Source organism: Drosophila suzukii, chromosome 3, assembly GCF_043229965.1.
Source record: "Drosophila suzukii chromosome 3, CBGP_Dsuzu_IsoJpt1.0, whole genome shotgun sequence".
Taxonomy (NCBI): domain Eukaryota; kingdom Metazoa; phylum Arthropoda; class Insecta; order Diptera; family Drosophilidae; genus Drosophila; species Drosophila suzukii.
In genome coordinates this window covers 90,815,948-90,840,762 of record NC_092082.1, presented here as the reverse complement: position 1 = coordinate 90,840,762, position 24,815 = coordinate 90,815,948, and the positions used below count along the sequence as shown (strand labels likewise).

The 24,815-nt window shown below is 40.2% G+C and overlaps 1 protein-coding gene across 1 annotated transcript; it reads left to right on the top strand.

Annotated features, from left to right (window-relative positions):
- The first annotated feature begins 3,131 nt into the window (after positions 1–3,131).
- TkR99D (Tachykinin-like receptor at 99D) lies at positions 3,132–24,736 on the top strand. Its single transcript, XM_036819671.3, has 10 exons — positions 3,132–3,600; positions 11,787–12,103; positions 15,131–15,357; positions 18,052–18,226; positions 19,503–19,718; positions 20,797–20,947; positions 21,712–21,908; positions 23,509–23,648; positions 23,710–23,775; positions 23,861–24,736. The coding sequence occupies exons 2-10, from the start codon at positions 11,910–11,912 to the stop codon at positions 24,037–24,039; spliced, it is 1,545 nt and encodes a 514-aa protein (XP_036675566.2). The 5' UTR covers positions 3,132–3,600; positions 11,787–11,909; the 3' UTR covers positions 24,040–24,736.
- Positions 24,737–24,815: the final 79 nt, after the last annotated feature.

Here is a 24,815-nt window from a genome sequence, read left to right as displayed (position 1 = left end):
TGAAGCGAGGGAAAACAAAGAACAGCAGCTCAGCTCTCTGTGCTTTATGGAGATTTAACTTGGCCTAATGAAGCAGTGTCAGAAAAAACCGGGTTCCACCGCGCGTCGCATATTTTAATAAAGTTTTTGGCTTTATGAAACTTATGTTTGCATTTTGTTGGCCATAAATTTTGAGTGGGCGGTGAGTTTGCCAAGTGACACCTGAGCCCAATGAAATTTTATGCCCCGACCTTGGGTTGTTGAGGGTGGTCTCCCATCCTCAGGATCCGCATTTCGCAACTGAAAGTATGCAAAGCATTTCGCGAATTCTTTCAAATTTTCCACGGACTTGTGGCTGGCTTATATTTTGTTTGTTTTGCGCTGCAGAGCAAAGGGTAATTGGAAAAATGTGGCTGCGTAAGTGGGAATTAAAACAGCCAAATGTTTCACATAGCCGGGTCAAAATCCAATTTGAAAGCCTCCTGTGTGCTGACCATTTCGCTGGCCATCGCGGCATTCGCTAATTGCCGGGGAGCACTCTTGCATAAACTGGCCAAAAACCACAGATGCGGCGGGAAGCGACGGTGGGCGGGTATATTAGGATGTATATTTTATGGGGCATTGACACAGGCTATGGGAAGCAGGAACGCTCGGAATTTCATTGAAATTTCATTAGGTGCGCGGAGAGAAAAATAACTATGCCAGCTATGGAAAAAATGCTTTAAAAAGGTATTTTTTAAAATTATTTTATAAATTTCACAAAAAAGATTAAGTTTTTATGGTGAAAGGGGTTAGCCTTTTAAATATAAGGCAGTAAAAACCATAATAAAGGCCGCTATAAAAATCAATATATTTTATAATCATTTATAAAGGTGTAGAAAAGTGTGCAATAATATATTTTGATTCAAAAAATCCAATGCTCCATAAAATACCAATTTTAAAAGAAAGCGGTTTTTTTCCACTGCCTACTTTTAGGCTTCTGTAAATGTAATTTCAACCTTTTTTTATCAAAAATATTTGATAATACCTTTATATTTTCCTTTTAAATCTTAATCTTAATAATCTTATCTTAATAAATTTTATTATTTTAAGTTATTTAACATTCAAAGATTGTCTTAGTACTTTATAATTAATAATTTTTGTTTAATACATCTAATATTATTTTTTTCTTAACAATTTTAAATGAATGTATCTTTACGTTTTGTATTTTACTCTTTGTTGTTTGCACCTTATCATCTTTTAACAGATCGTCATGCATTTTAAATATTTTTCGATGGTATACCAGCTTATAATTTCTCTATCTAAGTGTAGAAAATGATTTTAGAAGCCGGTTTAGAGTTTCTTTCTCCGAACTGGACTCCACCTAATGTAGCCTCTCTGGGGCTCGGCGGTTTTTCCAATTTATCCATCACACAACGACACCAAATGACATGCACTTAAAAACAGCAGGATATACGCAACAAGATATCCCGGGGAAAACAGAAAATTAAATTTTCAGCGGCCGTGCAGCCTTGACAGCCGTGGTCATCAATCAAACCACTTGTCACATGCTGTCTGCAGGCTGGTATTTAGGTATTTAGCCAAATATACATTTTGCCAGCATAATGTTGACAAACAAATTATCATTTTGCTAGCCGTCGGGAAAGGATCGCCGAAGGACGACCAGGACGAGACGGGCTTAGCGTTGATTAAATAGGGTCATCAGCAGGGCAAGGCTCTGGTAACGAGCGTTCCTCGCAGATAGTTAATGATGCCCAGCTGCTCGGGATATTGGGCATTGCAAACTGCGTACGCGGTGGCCAAGTCCCATCCCCACCTCCCCCACTCCCCAAAACAAGTCCATCATAATCATTATGGATGTGTTCAATGGACTGCATGAATGGAGGAGATTAAACAAATTCGGGTCAGTTTTATATTCCTACACAAAAAATTAAACGGGAATTGTCCACCTAAATAAAAAAGATTTCGTTGTAAAATAGGTCACCTTTTATTAAAGTAATAGTAAAGTAAATACTAAGAGAAACTATTTCTAATTTAAATTTAAAAATATTGTTAAGTCCTAGGAAATATATATGGTCAGTTATATCATCGACAACCAACAAAGTGAGCGTCGAGAAACATACTTGACCGATGCACTTTTCTTGCAGCCAGATTGAGTGATTGATTGGACATTGATGCATTTGCGGCGAATGAAGTTGTGGCATTCCAATCTCCGCCAGCAAATTAAGATGTCAAAATCTGGTGCCGGGAATCTCAGAGAACCTCAGATTCATTGCTGTTGCTTACTTAAGGCATATTTGGCCGGATCAGCCACCAACACCTGCGGCTGCCTGGTGTGAAAGAGCCAAGTCATTTGGCCCAAAACCAACAAACAGACGCATTCCACTGAGAACAATTGCATGATTATTTTAAAATTATTTTAGTATTTAGATAAATAAAAGTAATATGATTATAAGTTGGCCAAAGTGGAATCTTCAGAATTACACATTATAATATAAAGTTTACAAACATATAAATATAATTTTACTTGTATTTTTTATAATATTGAGTAAGCACGTAATATTATAACAAATGAGTAAGTATAAAGGAATTTCTTTCAGTGTAATTTTAAGAAAATCCCCTGATTAGTATGATTCAAAAACATTTAATTAAATAAAGTGTGTGAATTCAAATGATATATTATATGTGCTTATCACTTGTGGGGTATACTTACTTACATGATGGTTATTATATGCCCCACTACTTGGGGGCGTCCACGTGCCGGAATCTCTAGAGTCCGGTTTTGTTTACGAATGGCCGTATGACAACAGAGAGCGAATGAGGTGCAGAGCGAGGAGAAAGAAGAGCAAAGCGCAGGCGTAGAAACCGAAAACTCGGCAACACTGGTCAATTTGGGCGGGTATAATTTTGATTTAGCCAGAGATTTCAACGGTTTTTAAATTGAAACTTTATAATTTTCCCTTCAAAGAGTTGACGGGGGCTGTCCCTGGGGTAAAATCGTAGCATATGTGCAACAAGCGGTTCGGGGACCCCAAAGGTCCCCAAGAACGCCCCTTCTGCGAAAAACCCTCCCATTTCTCGTAGCCCCTATATTATAACACCGCTATATCAGCGCGCACAGCCTCAGAAAAGTGCGGCATTTCCATTTTCCGTTTAGTTCGACGGCAGACTCGCGCGCGTACGGTTCGAACGGAAAAAGCGACGGGTCCGGAAAACTTCTGGAACTCCTCGGTTCTCGGTTCTCAGTTCTCAGTTCTCGTTTCGTAGCGCCGCTGGAGAAGTGTTCGAAAAAGTAATGCTGGAAAATCAGCTTAGACCTGGCAAAAATGCCGCCGGCACTTTCGATCCCCATCGTAATTGAATTCGAGCCAGCGGATTGAAAATCAAATTGAATTTCACAGCAAAAACACAAAAACGATAAACTAGTCGTTAAATTGAATATACAAATTGGTGTTTTGATTAAAACTAATAAACATAAACACTGAAACCGCCGAGCAGAGAAGCGGAATTTATTTTTAAATAAAATTTCTTTGTTTTTCGCTGTCTACAATTGGCTGACATTGCTCATACGCCCCGTTGGCCCAGTGAAAAGTGAAAAGGGGGAATTTAGCATAGTTCCTGGTAAGCGGTCTTAAGTATTCAGTCTTTTTTTATTATTTCTCCATATTACACAAACATTGTTTTCAAAGGGGGGTCTCGATTGCAAAGTTTACTTATTGAAAAGTAACTAAAATTGGTTAGCGTCCAGCCGAATTAAAAGTTTGTGCAAATTTGAGTTGCGAAAGTAATTAGAAAACTGCTATTTGAGGACAACTTTTGGCTGCCCGGATAACTTTAGCTCAACAAGTAATTACTTCAATCGCTTAATCAAGCAGTTAAAACGAATTTGAAAGATCAAACTGCGGAGCACCCGGTTTTCATCCCAATTTTCCACTCAATTTGAGCATCGAGTTCCACGATTCCAGTGAACCGAGAAATAGTTAACGGATAACCAAAAATCATCACGCCCAATTGAGTTCGTCGATTAAAAGGTCCTCTGAATCTAATTCAGAGTCTGATGATCTCAGATTTCGGGAAATCGTGGCAAAAAAGTACATTTCCCGGAAAGGCAATTAAGTTTATTGAATTTGTTATGTGTTTTTTTCGAAGCCCTCAAAGGAACATAATCTTTTTAGATTATATGCACGCCATTTTTTTACATCCTGTGTGATTAAATAAAAACTGTGCGCACTGGATTATCCCTGGGGTATTCTCACATGTGCACATTTCTGATGTTTATAATGCAAATAAACAAAATGCTTAAAATGTATTTATATTGAGATTTAAGTTATTTCCACCTTGGGGGTTTTCAATCCATTTCGATTTCAGGAGAATTTAAAGGGAAAAATATATTTAAAAGAAAGTGAAAAAAACGTTTACCAAAATAAAAAGATTATCAAATCAAATGTGATAGCTAAAAACACAAATGAATATTCAATTGATTGTACTCATTAATTATAATCAATACAATCTTTTAAACTCGAAATAATGATTGTTAATTAAATGTATATATTTACCTTTTTTAATAATTTCGTTGGTTTTATAATAAATTACACATATTTATCTTAAAAAGATAAATTTTATCAATCTATTGTATTAAGGTCAGATATACTTATTATAGTTAAGACTTATAAAGCTAGTCTCTTAATAATACAAAAATAAATAAGAGACAGTTCAATCACAAGAAATTAATTAAATTAAGAACTTGTGTTTCAAAGACTTACTCAAAGCGACATAACTTTGAAGATATTTAGCTTGTGGAATAGTAACTAAGTTTCCCCTCAACCAAGTGCCAAATAAATATGATATCGCAATTTAATTAGGTTAAAGTGTCCATTTCAAGCTCTTATTCAAAATCGAAGTGGAGCCGTTGGCCAAACAGGCCACTTAATTGGTCCTCCGAGCCGAAAGTCATCTAACTCAATCACGGGCGAGCAAAACTTTTGCGGCTCTTAAATATTTAATGTCAACTATGATTAGTGAGGCCGCAAAACGATGGGGGCTATGTGGTAAGTGGGTTGTGGTATGTGGGATGTCGGATGTGGTCGGATTCGGATCCGGATCCGGATAAATGGCTGCTCGGTGGGCAAACGGATGCGTCCATTGGCATCTTCACAAAAGCTCTGCCAACGGTCAGATGAGCAAACCGAAATCCTTTCAACGCGAATTGCTTTCAGAGGAGCCGGAGGATTAAGAGGTCCTGTAAACGGTGGGGTGGTCAGAAGGCCATTAGTTGGCCCCCAAAAACAGAGGCCTTTAAAGGTCCAGGCAGGCGTGAAGCAAACCAAGGGGAATGGGAATGGGGATCTTTAAACGAATGCGAATAAGTAATAAGTGAGTTCCGTATGCTCCGTATGTCCAGTGTGCCTTTCCACAGTGCTGTCATGCATCAAAACATTTAATTAAATTGAAACCGATGCGGCATCCGCCCCCCACTGCTGACGTCTTTTCTCCTACTTTTTCTGGGGGGGAGCTGGAGGTGGAGGGCAGGATAGCAGGTCCTTTGGCGCCGGAGACGTGTGTAACTTCGGCTTTCAGCTGGTCACCACACCAGCTCACTATCTCATCTCCTCCGTCCTATACTATATGAATTTAAATGAGGCAAGGGCAGTCCTAAACAAGTCCGTGAATCATGTGCATATTTTAGCGGTGCCCAGTTAAGTTCGTCCTTCTTTCGTGCAGTTCCATTGAACTATGCAGTGTCCTTGGCCGGGAACAAAACCAGGATATATGTGTTTCCCCAGGGGCTTGCCCTGAGATAAATGGGTTAATTCGAAGGTATTGTTCGAGCTCAGGGGCATAAAACTACAATACATAAATCGAAAACACAATCGCCCAATTTATTTGCCTCGAAACTTTGTAGGTAAATCTAATTTAACATGGTTATGCAAATAAAAATTGGCAGGTTGAAGTTAACATTTTCCCAGATACATGTTTTTTAATAAGCAGACATTGCCATATATTTTATATTATACCGTTTCCTGAGTAAGCTGTTATTTAAAGAAAGATACAAATTTGTAATAATAAATGTTAAATATTTAGAATGATACAGTCCCCTAAACACTTCCATACCTAAAATCTCTCGTCAGAAACCATACAATGTTTCATAAATTGACTAAAGAATTGGCTGGTATTTTGAACAAAGACTTTTTAGAACTTCTCAAACATGAATACCATAAATCGTTCAATTCTTAAATAAGTAAACTGTAAACGCTCCGGTGAACGACTCCCCGTCAATAGGGAAAAGCAATACAAATCAGAAATGGAATATGCTCAAATTCCCCCTGGCATCGCCACTGGTCCTCGTCTTTCCACACCAACTGTAGGGATCCGAGATGGGGAACTCACCCGATGGGAGATGGTGATTGAAATGGGAGTGGAGTGCAGACCATGAGTCGGGATTCTAGTGGGGAATGTAGTTCTGTCTCCGCTTTGTTCCTCAATTTACACATAATTGCAATAAATTGACTAAGTGGGTGCTGGGGTGCAAAATTTATGGTGGTCCCAGGTCCAGATCTCTAGACATCCAGAGCTCCAGACATTTGGGCGGAACTGCACCCGGTTATTTTCATTTCATTACATTTCTCTCACCACTCGATGGGATTGTTGAGCAGGGCATGCTGATAGACTCTTTCCGATAAGATAAGACATTGAAGTATCCACAGGTATGTCTGGTAATTGGTATTGCTGGCCACAAAATACGAGGTACAAGGGGCGTATGAGCATTGTGGGTCGTATGAGGGCTAAAAGTATTTCTTGCAATCACTGCCCTGGCTTTTGTGGCCTTTCTTTATGAGCCGAGGACTTAGGACCTTAGGATCTCCTTAGGCACACAACGAAGAATTTAATTTCAACACATTCCAAGCAAAGCTGATTCATTTGCAAATATTTCCAATGCCCGTTATCTGTTATGGCCCATCCAACTTTAGAGGCAAATAAACCCAGTCGAATAGCTTAAACAATTAAATTCGCAGAAGCAACTTGTCCTATCTCAATACTTTTGAAAACAATACAGTACTTGCGCACTTGGCGCACACATATTTCTGCTGTTTATATAGTATTTTAGCGCTTTTATCACCCCGGGTTTATTTATATATATCTGAAAAGGGGATTGTTTAATTTCTGGTGCCGCGCTGTTATTGTTTCTCTGCCTGTTTTTCGGCAAGGTGCGAAGATAAATCCAGCTCGCAAATGAATTCTTGCTCCGAGCATTGTGCGTGGAGCTCATTAAACAATCATTTTGATGAATCTTCGCCCGGCTGCCGAGATTCGGGAGTCCGGAGGAGGAGTATCTGGCCCCCATCCTCCATCGCATGTGGCCAATTTGCAGCACCATATATTTAATGCTCATTTTGTGCTTAATTGTTTCGCCAGTCTGTGTTTCGTGTGGGTGAGTGTGCCTTGTGGGGAAATTAAAAATGCTCGTTTAAGCCAGCAAAAAGGCGTTGGTAATTACAATTCAAGTTCACTTCCACTACCCCCAGAAATGTGCTTATTACGTTTCGGTTCGTTTCGTTTCGGCCTGGGCCTCTATTTCATTTCTGCCGGCCCAGCTCGTATTTTTGTTTTTTAATAAATTGTTTTAGAAATATATGTGCGGCAGGAAGTGAAAGTACTGTGAATGTGGACCGACATGCCGGGCAGAAAAAAAATAAAGGAGAAAGGGGGCGGGGCAGGGCACTAGGACAGCGCCCCAACTCTTATTGACATACATATGTAGTGGCACACACACACGCGAGTGCAGAGAAATAAATAATACAGAGGAAAAAGAGTTGATTAGGTTTGCTAGATTATAAAAATATACATTCTTAAAAAGATGTGGAAACTTTATAAGGAGTGCATCAACTTCACATTGCAAAACTTCGAATTAAAAACGGTTGAGTAATTGTTGAGTAATTTAAAATTACAAAAAAATGTAGTAATAAAAAAAAAAGTGATTTTTTAGACCTCGCTTTAAAATTTCAAATATACTATATTACGTTACGTTTAAATATAAAGTAAGATCATAAATTTATTTATTACATTTTACAACAATAGACTAAAATATTATTTTCTTAATTACTTGAAATGCTTTATAGATTTATCTTATTATAGACAGGGTTTAGATCTTTCTTTGTCGGTTTTATTAACTGTGCACATGTTAAAAAATCAATTTAAAAATATTATTTAAAATATATGAACATATTTATATATTTTTGTACCTATTAGAAGTGTTTTTTGCTATTTGAATGAATCCCAATTGTTGACTTACCTATTTAACTTTTCTCCCAGTGCACACCCAAGGGACTGGGCCGTCCACATAGACCCGCACTGTTGCTGCAGCCACACACTCCCACTCCCGATCCCCCGATCCCCGATCCCGGGCCCAGTGACCCACCAATCCACGTACCCCCCAACCGACCCGCAAAGTCCCACCGACTAAACTCGTCTTTATTCCTCCGCGCTGTATGCCTGTGACTATGAGACTACGACTATGCCACCCCGTACTTGACTTGTCAAACACAAAACACAAAAAAGAGAAACTGAAACTGAGACTGAAACTGCCGAGGGAGCGGGAACACCCGGGCCTTTTATTCTCGGTCGTAATGAACGCTGCATGTGCTTTCCACGCTCCTACAAAATATGTGGAATGCTCTAAGCAGCCGTGGCGAGTCGAAGGTCCAAGGGGAATTGCTTTACTTCAGCAAAAAGAGTCAGCCACGAATTTCCACATAATCAATACCGAACAGAGGAAACTTAGCTGGCCCATAGTTTAAACTGTTCAAAAAGTTTTTGTTATCTTTTTCCCACTTAAATTCTAAAATAAGATTTGTGTTTTTAGGTATTAAAACATTTCTTCATAAAAGATTAGCGTAAACCTATAAAGTAGTTGGCTTTGAAATCACTTAAAATGGTGCCTGAAAGTAGGCAGTAAGCAAATTCAAGCGATTTTCTGACATGTTATATATTGTTGCATACATTTAGACACCTCTGTTAATGATTTCAAAAACTTTAAGTTTTCCAAATCTGCTTTTTTAGTTACTAAAATAACTCTACGTAGATGTTTTTAGTTTAACACATTGAATAACCAAACCATTTTGAGAACAACCCGAACAATTTCTAAGTTATGAGTAGCGAAAATTCATTTAAAAGTTTGCACTATGTGAAAACTGGAATATTTGCGTTTCCTCCGCTTGAGCAAGGTGGTCCAGAGTTCGGCAGAGCCCTCTCGAAAGTGTTTACCCTGACGTTTTGAAAGGCCCGACGCTGTCTGGGGCACTTCTATAGAGCAATACTTCAAAGTACTGGGCTCCCAGTCTATCTGGGCTTCAATTGATAAACAAAGAGCTAGTCGTCTGAGAAAAGGGCGAAACAACCGCGAGTCAGCGAGACAAACTCGCTTAAAAGTTTACAAGTCGGTAGCCGAAACTGATGGCACAACACGGCGTATACGCAACCCGCACGAGTTTCCACAGCATCAGCACTTTCTGTCACTTTCGGTGGCTTCCCAATGGAACGTGACAGTTTGGCCATTTTTCAAGTTCACTGAAATTCCCCGGGAATCTAATTTTTTTTGCGATTATTGCAGAAACGCAATTTTCCAGAGGACATCAGTCAAAAACACCCCAAGAACATTTCTCAACTCCGGAGAAAAAAGGGCCAGCAACTTTTAGTTGGTTGAGCATTTAGCTGGCATTTACTTTTTTTTTCAAATATTTGCACAAATCGAACGCTTCGTTTTCGGGGGCGTGAAACGATCTGCCAATTATGGTGAACATTCCTTTTGAAGATTGTTTGCCTTTCATTAATACTGCATCACTTGCACTTCAGCTTGCCGGTTTTCAGCTTTCAGTTCGCAGTTTCCAGGCCAAACCAGAACCAAAACCAAAACCAACTTATTAATTTGTCTGTGGCATATGCTTTGTTTTGTCTATTTGCAGTCATTATTTGTAATCATTTCCTCGGCAGACAAGCTGCCGGCAATTGATTTCCAACCGCCCCGGTGTTTGTTTAATAGCTTTCGATGGATGGACTTGGGAGAACGGGATGCATCTTTGTTTCCGGGGGTACTGAGGCGCACTATTGATATTTACTGGGCTGATAAAGTGTTATTCCGACACATAAACTCGTACAGGGGAAGAAAAAACGTATCTTTCCTTAAAACTATCAGATTGAAAATGGTTTTAATAAGCTAGCCAAACTCAGCTTTCTCATATACCATAAAATATATAAAGATATATATTATACAGAAAACGCTACCAAATAAAAACCCATTTTATTTTAAAAACAATTATAATGGTGTATAAAAGTATGCAGAGAAAAATAGAACGTCCTCTTGGAATAAATCTCTGTGACTCTGGGATTCAAATAATAATGTTGCATACTTTTAAACTTGTAGTAATAAAATTCTGGTGCTGGCGTTGTAGTTTGAAACCCACTGACTTTCCACTTAGTCTTCAACACATTTCCTAATTAATTGCTTTATACATAAGCTTTTTTTAGAACAATGTTATTATTAGATAAATATCTCTCACCTTCTGTCTCAACCAAAATAGGACTACTTTATTCCTGACCTTTGAATATTTTCCTACTCATACCTTTCACTCTACCTGGGTAAACACAGTTGAATTTTTTCCATTACTGCTGGCTGGTAACAAAGTATGAAAGCCAGCAGAGTAATAAAAACGCGTGGAAGGAAAGTAAGCGGCTACTCGGAATATCGTTTTGTTAAACTTCAAGTGACGCGACTGGTAGTCGCAATTATCTCGAGCTGCCAAGGACAGATCTCGGGCATAATTGAAGGACGACCGGTTGGCTCCCGAGGAAGGACCTTTCCACCACTCGTCCTGGCCTTTCAGCATGGGCAAAAAGTAGGCAAAAAGTAAAAAAGAAGAAGGTCTACTGTCTACTTCTGTTGAAACAATTGTTTGCGACTCATCACACACTCGAAAGGCAGGTGAATCTAGCTCGGGGGACACATAAAAAGGAATAGCTCCACAGGGTTTCTTTTTTCAATTGGATTGGAGCTATTTCTGTCCAAATAAAGACGCACCACTCCACAGATAATAACGAATATATTTAGGCTTAGGGGCCATTCATATATCATTTATTTGATAGTACTTAAAACGGTATTGTATGGATAACTTTTTATTATTAATTCCCAGAACATTAATTTAATTTCCAAGAATAGAATGCAATTGCAACTTAATGATAACTTTATTAAGTAATGTAATTTACCATTCAGAAACATTTTTAATTGGGCAGCTTTAGCCCCTCTTCCGGTTGCTATTCATTACCTATTGGAATTATAAATTAGTATTATTGGCCTGGAAACGAAAAACAAACTTTCGCATTGGACAAATCACCGGCATTTACCGCTCCCAAAGTTTCCAAGGCATCCGATCCACTAATGGCCACCACTTCTCGGTCTCATCAACAGGCACACATTCGAGAACTTTGCTGTGAGGGAAGTACTAAGTCAGATTATTCAAAGAACTAGAAAGAAACCACAGAAAGTTCTAAAGAAGTGTAGGAGATAGGGCGTGAATGAGTCACGTGCCGAAAAATGAAACAAAATCAAGGGGAAATCAAAATCGATATGAATGCTCGTACCTTCTGCCATGAGCACGTAGCAGGAATGTGAAAACTTTCTACTGAAAATGAGCATCAAAAAGCTTTGTTTCGGCACAAACAACAAAGATCACACAATAAGATGAAATAAAATAAAATAAAACATGCCAGAAATGAAATTAGACGGTCTTGTCCAACGTTTTCTTTGCATTTTTCAGGTCGGAGGAGTTGGCAAATGGAAAGCAAATAGGAAAAAGGCAAGGGATACGCAACATTAACTCGCAAATCCCCCTTGCAGGGATAAGACCGAAGTGAAAGTACGATTCCAAAGGTCGTCAGCCATGGAGAATCGCAGTGACTTCGAGGCGGATGATTACCCCGACCTCAGCTGGAGCAACTGGAGCAACTGGAGCACCCCCGCGGCCGTCCTCTACTCGGCCATGAGTAGTGTCCTGGCGGCCACCAACCAGACGCCCCTTCCCGATTTTGGCCAGGACCTCGGCCAGTCCACCAGCTCCTTCAATCACAGCCAATCGTGAGTAGAGGCCGCTTCCCCTCTAATGCCTAATTATGACACACAAACCCAATTAATGTCGAGGCTCACGCACGAATAGAGTGGCTTTTGGCATGGGTGCCGAGTTTTCGGCTAAAGGGGGTCAAGAAAAAATTACCCCTTACTTAACCTCTCAAAAATGTATTTTGTAAAGTAACTTTTTAACTATGCAAACTTTTTCTTGGTTGTTCTCTTAATATTTACCCCTTGGATCTGTAAAGTTCTTTGGATTGGTTTGCTTCGAAGGTCATGGCTGAAATGTTAATTAGGCCGAGGTTTAAATAAAATAAAAACAAACAAAAACTTAAAAAACCAGATGGTTCTGTTTTCGGAAATCGGTATTTAGTTATTGATTGTGATCAATATAGTAACCTCTATCGATATGTAAATAGCTATTAAATATAAATGTTAAAAATTATTTATTTCTTTATTAGGTGATTAATAAATTTCTGAAAAATGGTAAAATTGCTAATTAACACCCGACTTTTTCAGTTACTTTTATATAATTTAATCTGTTATAATTGTTCTGTACTATAACTTGGCAGTTTAATTTCACTTTTTACTTAAAAAACAGGAATCAATTGAGTTCCAAAACATTCTATAACCCCCCCACCTACGCCACTGCTTAATGAAAGGGGAATGGCCCCATAGCTCCTAGATTTCGTGGCTTTTTGATGAGTGCTGATGAGACCGCCTCCGCATCAGTTTTAATCGCGATGTAGGAGTGACTTGTCCCACACCGACATGCATCTCTAATGACGCCGCTAGTCATTCAGTCATTCCGCCATTCAGTCATTTCCGTTTGGGCCGCTCGACGTTGGTTCTTCACTTCCGTTTCAAATACATAAAACGGCGGAGATACTCTCTACATAAGTATATACACAAAAAACTGTGGGTGCTATGGCATTCAATTCTATTCCATTCTTTCCCGGCTGAAAAAGCGTCGGCACTTTTTGCAGACATGTCCCAAATATACTGCCATTTAGGTACCAGCAGCAACAAATGGGGTTTCTGCGACAGTCGGGATAGAACTGGGATAATTATTGGGATATGGCTGCGACTGACGCATCGAAAATAGATTTTCTGCAAACCCTTAACGGCTATAGATCCTTCAGGCAGTGCTCAACACTCAATCCCAGTTCCATATTGGCTGCTGCTCTTTTTCCCTACCGAGTTTTCTGTTTGTTTGCGCAGACACTACGTCCGATTTATGTGCAAATAAAAGGCAAACCGAAGTTGGCCAAAAATATTGGGGAGGACGAGGGATATACTTCTGTCATGGCATGGCATATTTTTCGGCACAAAAGAATTCGTGCATCAAAGCAAAAACATATTTGTACACATTTCACTGAAGTGGCACAATAACAATTTTATTTGCCCAAACTGTCCACATTCCCATAACAACTAATATAAAAGACATGGGTTAATTGCTGCCTAGTCTATTTTGGGGCAGTTCATATATATTTATGTAACGAAAACGGCTCTTTAGCAAAAAAATAAATCTGACAAAGGAACAATAGAGCATTTAAGAACTTTAAACAGCTCCTTTAGTGGCATAGAAACGAGATAGTTTATCAAAATCAGACTAATCAAATACAGTTTCAGACATATACCACTCATTTATAGGGCTTTTCTTGAGCTAATATGCCCCTATAGTTCGCTGTACAACTGCAGTATTTAAACCTCAACATCAATATCAACAAGGCTGGGAGATCTGGGGGGAAAGACATCGGAATAGTAGCAACATTTTTTGTACTTTTGTCATGACATTTTCTTTGGCCCGAGGCCTCCTGAATTTGCTTCTCTGACTCTTCTATTTTCTGTTTCTGTTTTTGCCCTCCAGCCATTTCTCATTCCGCTTTTCATGGGCCTATCTGGAGGCCCCATGAAAACGAATCAATAATCCTCTTTGCATTAGGTCCTCGAACAAAAGAGATTTCATGTAAATCCCCGCAGTTTGTCATGCGAAAAAGGGTGTGTATGAGAAATACTTATGTGGGCATCTTTTTAATTGCTCTGGAGAGTGAGTAAACAGAGCATTAATGACTACCTAGCCAATTTAGTGCCATCTCCGGCACACTGCGTGCATATTAAATGACATGGCTGACATGATGTCCTGGTCTCCCAGTGTCCTGCCCTCCAGTTTGTGTGGACTAGCCGGGATCTTGCCCCACAAATCCGCTGAAGCTGGGCCCCTCTATCTAAACACCCTCCTAGAAGCGAACCTAAATAAACAAGCCGAGGCTCGCAAAATATTAAAAAGATGACGACAACCGCCGATGAGTGAGTGGAATGGATGTGGAGTAGAGTGGAGTGGATTCTCCTGCCCTCCGGCTGGGCTGAACCCGAATCCGAACCCGAACACGATGTTTTATGCGGCAGACGGCGCTGAGGAAGAACACGGATTTGTCAACGCACGCACAATTACACACGCTTAATAGCGACAACATCCTAGAGTCGCACGTAGAGCTACACTGGGAGAAAATCATAATGAGTTTGGGGTTTACTGCTAAAATGTATGGAATTAAATACATTTGAACTATATTCAACATAGCATTTTAAAAATATTTTATATATTTTACAATGTTAATATCAGTATATTTTTAGATATTCAGATTACTTATATGATATCATATGCTATTAGACATAAAACATATAATTTATTATTCTAAAGAAATGTATCTTGGATGTAACTAATTAAATTAAAGAAGCTGAAATGAAGTGGCGACTGAGATAAGGAAGCCATAATTATCATAGAGAATAGGCTTCTGATTAATATTAACATTATGATATCTTTGAGCTTATTTGGTTTGTAAGTTTTTCTCACCGTGTACATTGCTTGTAAGCCGAAAGCACCCATTCGCATGCTTACATAGACACATCACCCACTTGGCACTCGTTTATGGCGGGGCGGTGGGACGTCGTGAAACATAACACACACTTAATCCCGATGTCACTAATTCCCCATTGTACCCCGTGTGCCTCCCTTCCATGTCCTTCCATCCGCAGACTATCCACCGACCTGCCCGCCACCCTCGACGCGGAGGACGCGGCCAAGGATGCGGCGGCGTCCATGGAGACGGGCTCGTTTGCATTTGTGGTCCCGTGGTGGCGTCAGGTGCTCTGGAGCATCCTCTTCGGCGGCATGGTCATTGTGGCGACGGGCGGTAACCTGATTGTTGTCTGGATCGTGATGACGACCAAGCGGATGCGGACGGTAACCAACTATTTCATAGGTGAGTAGGCTGATTTGCCTGTGTTGTGTGGACAAACGTTGCGTATACGCAATAAAAATCACTCATACGCCGTGTGGTTCGTGTGTGTGCTTAGCTTGTAAATTAAATATTTGCCTGCTTAGTGTGCAGATATTTCAGTAATATATACAGGGGGGCCACAAAAATCACTGGGAGTTTGAAATTAGTAGGAGAAATTAAGGAGTACCCGAAAGTATGCTACAAAAAATGTACCTTTTCAAAGCATACTTTTCAACACCTTCATTGGAGTTTTGAAAATCTCAGTTACTTTCTAAATTGAACTAATTAACAGAGAAATACAAAATTAAAGACTATAGAACTATTCTTTATTTACACATTTTCCTCCAATTAGGAAGTAACTTTTCCCCTTCAGTTTGTCCAGAGTCCAGGTCGACGAGCTCTTGTCAGTCGGAAGAGTTTGTTTAAGTCTTCCCGGGGAAAAAATGAAGGGTGGATTACCTATTTATGTCTGCTGCACCGTGGAGCACTTAAAGAGCAACTGAATTGGTTGCTGTCCCCATTCCTTTCCCCCCTGCATTTTGCATACGCCCTGTTGCACCGCTCAGATATTAACTTTGCTGCCCCCAATCCTCCACCCTTTACCAATCTCGACTAAGTGGAGGACCAGCCCAGTGCCCAGGATGGTATTAATTTTAATTTCCTCAGCTTTGGGCATCAAATCAAGTTATGAAGTTTCGCTTGCTAGAGACTGAGCTCGGCTTTCATTAATTGAAACTGCTTTTAGTCACGTTTCAGAGTGCATTAAATTTGCATTTGCAGGCTCATCCGGAATCATGCACACACTAATCACATTTTTAATAATTTAAACATGCACACTTAAAGAGGCCGAAGTCGTCGAGAGTTGTGCGAAAGTTGGGGCAAAGTTTATCTTCGTAATGACATTTTCCAGATAAGGATGGTCTTTAAATAACACTTGGCTACCTGATTGCCCGCTTTATGCATGCGCAATTATTTTAATATAATACCCCAGGCAACTTGGGACAGGGGGCAATGAAACGAACGTAGAATTGATTCCGTTTATTCCGAGCTTACAACTAATCCAGCTCTTCTGTTGCAAAGGGGATCCCCCTTCAGATTCCCAACAGATATACAGATACGAGTATAACAATGGCAGGGGCACAATGTTGGCCTCAACCATCCATATCCTCTTTCCATCCTGGCTTTTCTTTTGTCTGACTTAGTAATGATTATTATTATTACGTAAACTAAATGCCCGCTGAGCTCGCAGGGCTTTTCGAATTTGCATTTATAAATACACATTGGCAATCATTATTAGTAACAAGTTCTGACGTTTTAATCATTTTTGGGCACACGAAAATTTCAAATTCACATCACAGCCATCTGGAACAGCTCGAGGTTTTGGGTTTTGGGGAGGGGGTTGGGCTTGAGTTTTTCGGGGGAAGCCAGTCACCGGATGATAATCTTCTTTGGGTTCATTATCAATGCGTATTTGCATCTTTTGTTTGAGTTCGTTGGTTAGAGTATCCTTTGTTTTTGGGTCTCTTCGCTTTCTTGGGAAGTTAGTATGCTTATGTCAGGGTTACATCACGAGGTTTCCTTGGAAAAAAGGATTTATTTTTTTTTGTTTTCTTAAAAACACTTCAATAAATCTGTAAAGTAAAATAATAGCTAAATGCTATCTAGGGTTATACAAATATTTTTAAATTTGTCAAAAAGTAAACTGTAAAAAGCACTTCAAACATATTGTAGCATACTTTTGGACACCATGTACTATACAATTCTGTGGCACCTTTGATTAATCAAGATTTTAAGCTGACTTAAGCTTTCTTCACCGCAAGGAAAAACTGTTTAATTTCCTTCAGCTTATAAATGATTTTCCTGGTCCCGGAGATCTAACAGAGAAAGTGTGCCCCCTGTATAAGCTGTGGGCCTGAAAAGTAACATTTTGTTATTAATTAAAATGGGCCAGAATCGATTTTGGTACGTGGCTGACAGGTCCAGGCCCCGGGGACAATGGAGGCAGGATAGCGAGGTGGCCAGATAGCCATATAGCTATAGTCAATGGCCCCGGGAGTCGGCTCGATTGTTAGGATGCGTAACGTCGCCTCGTGTCGTGTCGTAGGCGTCGCTGGATCCGCAGGACCTACAAGATTCACAGGACACACAGGGCTAATGCTCGGCGAAGGGACATTTGTTTTATTGTAGGTGCTGTTTCGGTTTCGTGATGCTTTTTATTTTCTGGCACTTCGTCGCCTTATCTCTACGGCAGATAATGAAAAGTAAACAAAGACGGCGGGCAGAATTTTCTTTTTATTTTTCTTGTTCGGCGCCCCCATTTTCTTTTCTCGGCTCCTGTTGTATTGTCTAGGGCTGCTGATTCATTGGCATGTAAATCGCTCCATGCAAATGAAACACAATAAAAGTATATACATTCTCCATCGAGATGTATATCTTTCGTTTCCTGTTGATTTTGGCATAAATATGCGGGTGAAAGTGCACTTTATTCCGCTGTAATTTGGGTAATTATAAATGTAGGTACGACGCATAAATAAAAGGTAAGTGGGGTCCTCGAAGGTTGTGTAATTATAAAAAATCTTCTTTGTTTTGCATAATTTGTTTGCTTTTGCCACTCGAAAAGTTATGAATGATTACCTGTTTTTGCCCTTTCCGGTTGCTGAACCATGAATCCCGAAGTGAATCTCTCCATCGCGGATGCCATGGTGTCCAGTCTGAATGTGACCTTCAACTACTACTATATGCTGGACAGCGATTGGCCCTTCGGCGAGTTCTACTGCAAATTGTCCCAGTTCATCGCCATGCTGAGCATCTGTGCCTCCGTGTTCACTTTAATGGCCATCTCCATCGACAGGTGAGTGGAATTCGGAATGGGGCACACACAGTCCCCCATCATATGCATATGCATGCAAAATATTCCGACCTATCGAGACCCTTATCAATCACGGTCAAAAGCACAGGGCAAATAACCCATTCGTTTTAATAGGATTTCATAGGGCCGCAGACATGGGCACACAATTGGATTGCCCGGCACAAGGATCAGAATAAAAAAAACCATCACACGTACTTTGTGTTCCGTTCAAAGAACATAAATAAATAATGTTCCATCTGCTTAGGCCGCAGCATTTATTGATGATTCATCTACTTTTGAAATATCAAGTGCCCAAATCGAATTATTCCGTCTAGTAAACAAAATAGCCGGCAAATAACTTGAAAGATTATAAATAACTTTTGACCGAATGCCTAGTAATTGTTAGAGGGAAAAGTAATCCCTTTTTCGTCTTAGAGGCATTTTCATCGCACTATATCGTCTAGTAAACAATGTGATATGTTTATAAATAATTCTCGATTTGCTCAGTGCCAAAAATTTATTGAAAATTTATCGTTTCGAGCTCGTTGGCATATAAATTAAAATATACTGTCAAGTCAAGGCATGTGCAAGAAGTTAAACCTGCTGAGGCCAAAACATTTAGCAACGAGAATTTGTTTATGGGAAAACTCTATCCCTAATTCTTAGGAACAATTCTTTTATTTGACTTTTTTAGCAATAAATAATGTTTCAGCTGCTCAGTTCAAAACAATCAGTGAAAATTAATGTATTGGAAATCTTAAGTGAATAAATTCAGTTAATGTACACTCCAGAAAGTATCAAACAAGCTTACCCAACATAAATAATGTTTTTCTTTTGCACATAAATTAAAGTAATGCCTAGACAAACAATACATAAATATTGATTCGCAGGACGAAAACCAAATAACAAGTAAGCCCGAAATCGAGAAAATGTGTTCTATTTAAAATCCCAAAAATAGCACCTCATATTTGTAATTATAAACCAGAACATAATGCCATTCGCCGGCTATTAAGTTTCTATATAAACTCCCTTAATGACTGCAACTTTTAATGGCCTGCCGCGATCCGACGAATAACACAGCTCCACGCAGACCAAAATTCGCAGATTAAATTACTTTCGGGCTTTAGCGCGCTTTAATTTCATTTTGCGGAGCCTTTTTTTCGGGTGACCTCGTGCATTCCGATAATCAGCTTATGGGGGTTCCCTTTTACCCCTTTCCAGGGAAAAGTTTTTCCAGAGGGGGCTGGAAATTGTTTTAAAACGGAGTACTCTTTCGCAGATACGTGGCCATCATAAGGCCGCTACAGCCGCGGATGAGCAAGCGATGCAATCTGGCCATTGCCGCGGTCATCTGGCTGGCCTCCACCCTCATCTCCTGCCCCATGATGATCATCTACCGGACGGAGGAGGTGCCCGTCCAGGGGGACGGCAACCGGACCGTCTGCTATCCGGAGTGGCCCGACGGGGATACCAATCACTCGCGGCTGGAGACCCTGTGAGTATCCTTCGGCTGTCTTTTTTCCGGTTCTGAACTCAGTTGAATTTTTGCCTGTCGAAGTTGTCGGAGCTTGTTAGTGAATCCAATCCAATCCAGAAGTTAGGACAAAGGAACTGTTTGGGCTCTACACAGAAAGTAAATTTTACTTTCCTATAAACTAAAAATATAAAAGATAGAAATATATCTATATTCTTTACAATAGAATAGCATTTATATTACCACTTGCATTTCGGATTATTAAAATGGGTCTTTAAAGTCTTGTTGTTGAAGATTATGTTATTATCCATATAAAGTATTTGGGAATGCCTGGAATTTGAATAAGTTGTTATTTATTTAAAAATATTTCAATATTACATTTTTAATACATTAAACATAAAGTAACGCTTTGCTGTTTTATCTTTTAATGTGTTTTATAAGATCCAAAAAGAAACAGCGCCTTAAAAAAGGTATCAAATGTAAATTCTTTTAATTTATAATGTAATAACCAAAGTGAATAACAATTGAGGGCTGTGCATGGGAAATCACCTCGAATTTGGTTGCCACCGAGATGAAGGTGTAAATCAAAAAATCACAACGTCATTTCAGCTGGTGGAATGCACATGCAGGGACAATTGTAACCCAGATCTGCAGTGGGGCATGGGGATTATCGGGGATGGGGTCGTAAAAGCGAACATTCGGAGACAAAACTGAACCAAGACGTTCTCATAAAAAAACAAATGGCAGAACGGGTGGTTTGCCAGGAAGTGGAGGAAATCAGGAAGAGGGGCATATAAAACGTGTTGCTTTTTACAGCCATTTTGTATGGCAATTTGGCAGCAGGCAGTGGGGGTCCTGCGTCCTGCGTCCTGCATTGTGTCCCACATGCAAGGCCATTAATTTTAGATTCATTCCAAATTGCTACTTGCTCAATAAAAAATAAAACAAAAGCCAAAGGCGGCAACAATGTCCGATGGAGCGATATGAACGGTATGAAAGGTATAGGGGATGGGGGCTTTAAAAGCTTTGCTCGACTGACTGAAAGGCTTGTAAACATGGTGTTTGATCTATGTACTATTTGTGCGCCTCTGTCGTTTAGCTACAATATCCTCATCATCATTCTAACCTACTTCCTGCCCATCGTGTCGATGACGGTCACCTACTCGCGTGTGGGCATCGAGCTCTGGGGATCCAAGACCATTGGCGAGTGCACGCCCCGTCAGGTGGAGAATGTGCGGAGTAAACGGAGGGTAAGTAGTGGGTTTACGGGGTCCTATGGCACTTGGTTGGCAATTAGCACTTGGTTGTGGCAGACCCCAGATTGGAATCTAAAGCATGCTAGGAAGTCTCTATTAATAGATGGCTTTCTTTTGGAGTAATTAAATGAATATTAAAGATTACTTTTTTTAAATGTAACTGTATATAATCTTTTATAATCTTTATTATCTTAAAACTTACTATACTTAGCAACAGGCATTTGTTTTTTAATGGTCTTGTTTAAAAAGCCCTTGTTCTTTTCTTTTCCTTTACAGGAAAAGTAGTATAAACTAGTTGTATTCATTTCAATTTTATTCCATAAATATAATTTCAGTAAAATTCTTTGAGCTTCAAATTATTTGGAATTAATTTTGAACAAGTTTTACTACAATTGTTTTTCCAGGTGCTTTAGCGTTTGTTTTGTTTTTATTACTTTCTCTGAACCTTCTCTTTAGTTTGGCTACCTTTGTTGATGTTTAAAGCTTTGATTAACTTTTTGAAGTGCCTTTAGCATTTCGAAAAGTGTATGAGGAATAACAGATATTGTTTTCTGCTTTTAATTCTTAGATTATAAAATAAAATATTGTACAACAACTTTTCTGAGTAGAAGCCGCATTTAAGCCTTTTTCTGTTGACATCACATTTGATTATGTTTCTCTACCACAAAAGTAGACTAATGGCTTTTAACTGTAGAATGAAACTCAAAACGCCTGGAGAACACATGCCCTGACCATAAGGTTTCCCCACTTTCCCACAGGTGGTGAAGATGATGATTGTGGTCGTCCTGATATTCGCCATCTGCTGGCTGCCGTTCCACAGCTACTTCATCATCACATCCTGCTACCCGGCCATCACCGAGGCACCCTTCATCCAGGAACTCTACCTGGCCATCTACTGGCTGGCCATGAGCAACTCCATGTACAATCCCATTATATACTGCTGGATGAATTCGCGGTGAGTAGCTGAATCGATTGCCACTTTATTCAGTTTCCACGTGTCCACGTGGCCGTGTTCCATGTTCCAAGACCAAGCTCATGTGGTTGCTTTAACCCGCAGCAAATTGGGTAATTTGCGGTTGAATTAGCACCATTAGGGCACTAAGTGCAATAGCATTCAAGACTTCGACATCTCGGCTCTCTACGAGCCCCGTAGACAGATTAGTTGATTGGTTGCCCGACTCCCCGGAAATTAATGTGCTCGTCATCATTACTGCAGGGGCGACGGGCGGAATGCTCCTCGGTTAGTGGATGTCACTGTCTCGCACTTTGAATATAGTTTGTAAATAAATGACAACATGACTCCCGGGAAAGTGACATACAGCTGCGGTCGAAATACAGTCACCCAAGTTGACAGACATTTGAGGCCGCTGAGAAGATGGATAAGTCATTATTATTCAAAAGGATTGTAGTGCATTCAGGGTATTTAACCCACAAATTAGGCAACATATATATAAGGCTTTAATATCTCTAAATCAATCACTTATAAAGGTGTCTAAAATTATGCAATACTATTTTTAACCCAAAGTTAAACAAACATTAAATGTAAGAGGCTACATTTGTAAACCAATTATAAAAAGACCCTAAAGAGTGCAACAATATTGAATAGCCCGAACATTTTATTGCATTTTTTACTGCATACTTTTGGGCACCTTTAAAAGAGGTTTCAAACCCCTAGGGATTTCTGTGGCAGGCTCCACAAATAAATGTGTAATACCACAAATACCCAGACCTATTTTTTTGACCAAACCTGTGGGTGTAAAAATATATACACATAGTTTTACATACATCCTCACTTAAACAAAAGGCGTTGCTCACACATGTATTGCCGTACAAATTGGCAGTCGGTGTTCGTGCGTCTGTGTCCGGAAAAACGTAGCGGATTGCAATTAATTCCGCTCAGTCAGCGGATATCTGACTGATGGGGAAACGCTGGCCTGGAACGGAAGCCGGGGATAATGGGGCTCCTACGTGAAATAAAAAACTACGGCGGCCAGCACGTGAGACCAAAACCCACTGCCCAGGATCAGCGCCTGTCAATTGATGGCGCCCCATATGCAAATGATGACGACAACGACATCGAAGGTCCTTATTTATATTTACTACCCATAGGGAACACGGGATATTAAGTTGCCGTGATGGCCCGTAAAAAACACTCCCGCTACACCATAGATTATATGAGTAAGTGCTGTCTAGGTCGCTGTACAGGATGGTCTGTGGAAGCCGGGAACAAAAAAGCTGCTCATAAATAAAACAAGTTGATGTGTTTCAAGGATTGCCAGAATTGTTATCCATAAATACGGAATTAAGCAAGTCGCCCGGGGGCCAAGTATTGAGGTGTCCTCGGGGTGGGTTTTATTGAATTGCCTGTACTTAATGCACAAAAGCTGTAATGCTTCAAAAATTAAAATAGTAATGAAATTGGGAGGTACTTTATTATTATTGAGCCTTGGAACCTTTGGCAAATTTATAGACATATAAACATTTAATTTTTATGTTTGTTAGCTGCTTAAATTATCTTCAATACTATCGAACTTTCTCTCCGTGTATCTGCCTAGTTTTCGATATGGTTTCAAGATGGTTTTCCGCTGGTGTCTGTTTGTGCGCGTAGGCACGGAACCCTTCAGTCGGCGGGAGAACCTGACATCCCGGTACTCCTGCTCGGGTTCCCCGGATCACAATCGCATCAAGCGCAATGGTGAGTTCTTGGCCCTCCAAAGGGATTGCACGCTAATGAACCCCTCAATTGATATTGATAGATACCCAGAAATCGATACTTTATACCTGCCCCAGCTCACCGAAATCGCATCGAATTTCGCACAGCGGTGAGTTCGGATTCCAGATTATCCGGAAAAATGGATGAGCAAAAGTAGCATCTAATCCAATGTCTTCTCGAAATCCCTTTCACAGGAGCTCCACGCAGTGCGACGCTGAGGAATAGCCTGCCGGCGGAGTCCCAGTCAACCGGTGGTCACAGGAAGAGGATGTCCTACCAGCAGGAGCTGCAGCAACGCTGGTCAGGAGCTCCGATTGGTGGCCAGAACACCAACTCCAGCAGTACGGCCAACACCACCCAGCTGCTCTCCTGACAGCCGGCCATCCAGGTGGTTCCTCCGCCGGAGAGGGAGGGCCGCGAGAACCTGGAGCTGCAGACCCAGATCGTCTGCTCCTCGCCCTACAACAACAACTACCGGCGGGCCAATCCTGGCATCTCCGACCGGGATTCGTCCGATGACAAAACCTGGCTCTAAGCTACTTATAAGGTCTCGAATTTATACATTTACAAAAGGTCTTTTTGATTGTTGGGAGATGATTGGTTGCCCGCCTAGTTCAAATTTCAATTCGCTCTTGAAGAAACCAAAGCTAAGTTAGGATACCATCCTTGCCCTTCGAACATATCAGATATAGCTCGGTGCCCACTAATTTGGTTATTTTCAATCATAAATAGCCATCTGTATATCTGAAACCCAATACGTTGTTGAATTCCAGTGGGAAAGGTTGTTCGCCGGCAAGGAAAGACTAAATATAATACGATTTCCCATGTCCATGGGCCTCATTAAGATACTTGTACTACTGATCCATTTGAGTCACTGTAAATATTCGGATTGGTTCCTAAAAGAAACTGTTTTTAATTCTTAATTCTCAACGCTTACGGCTGCTTGCTTAAGTTGTAACAAATAAAACGCGAAACAAATAAACAAATGACTATGAATGTGAATGTTCGTGTAAATATAAATGTCTGAATATAAACGTTATTGCGAATAAAGCGACTTGCTCCATCACCAAGTGGTTCCTAGTTGTATTGGGTTCCCATCTCCTTTTCGGGTGCACAAACAGGGACTGTCAACATTCTGGAAGCGACTCT

Excerpts from the sequence above, each read along its gene's own strand:
- TkR99D (XM_036819671.3), top strand. The coding sequence starts at position 11,910 with ATGGAGAATCGCAGTGACTTCGAGGCGGATGATTACCCCGACCTCAGC. Across the intron at positions 21,909-23,508 it reads TACTGCTGGATGAATTCGCG|TTTTCGATATGGTTTCAAGA; the intron begins GTGAGTAGCTGA and ends GTATCTGCCTAG. Across the intron at positions 23,776-23,860 it reads GCATCGAATTTCGCACAGCG|GAGCTCCACGCAGTGCGACG; the intron begins GTGAGTTCGGAT and ends TCCCTTTCACAG.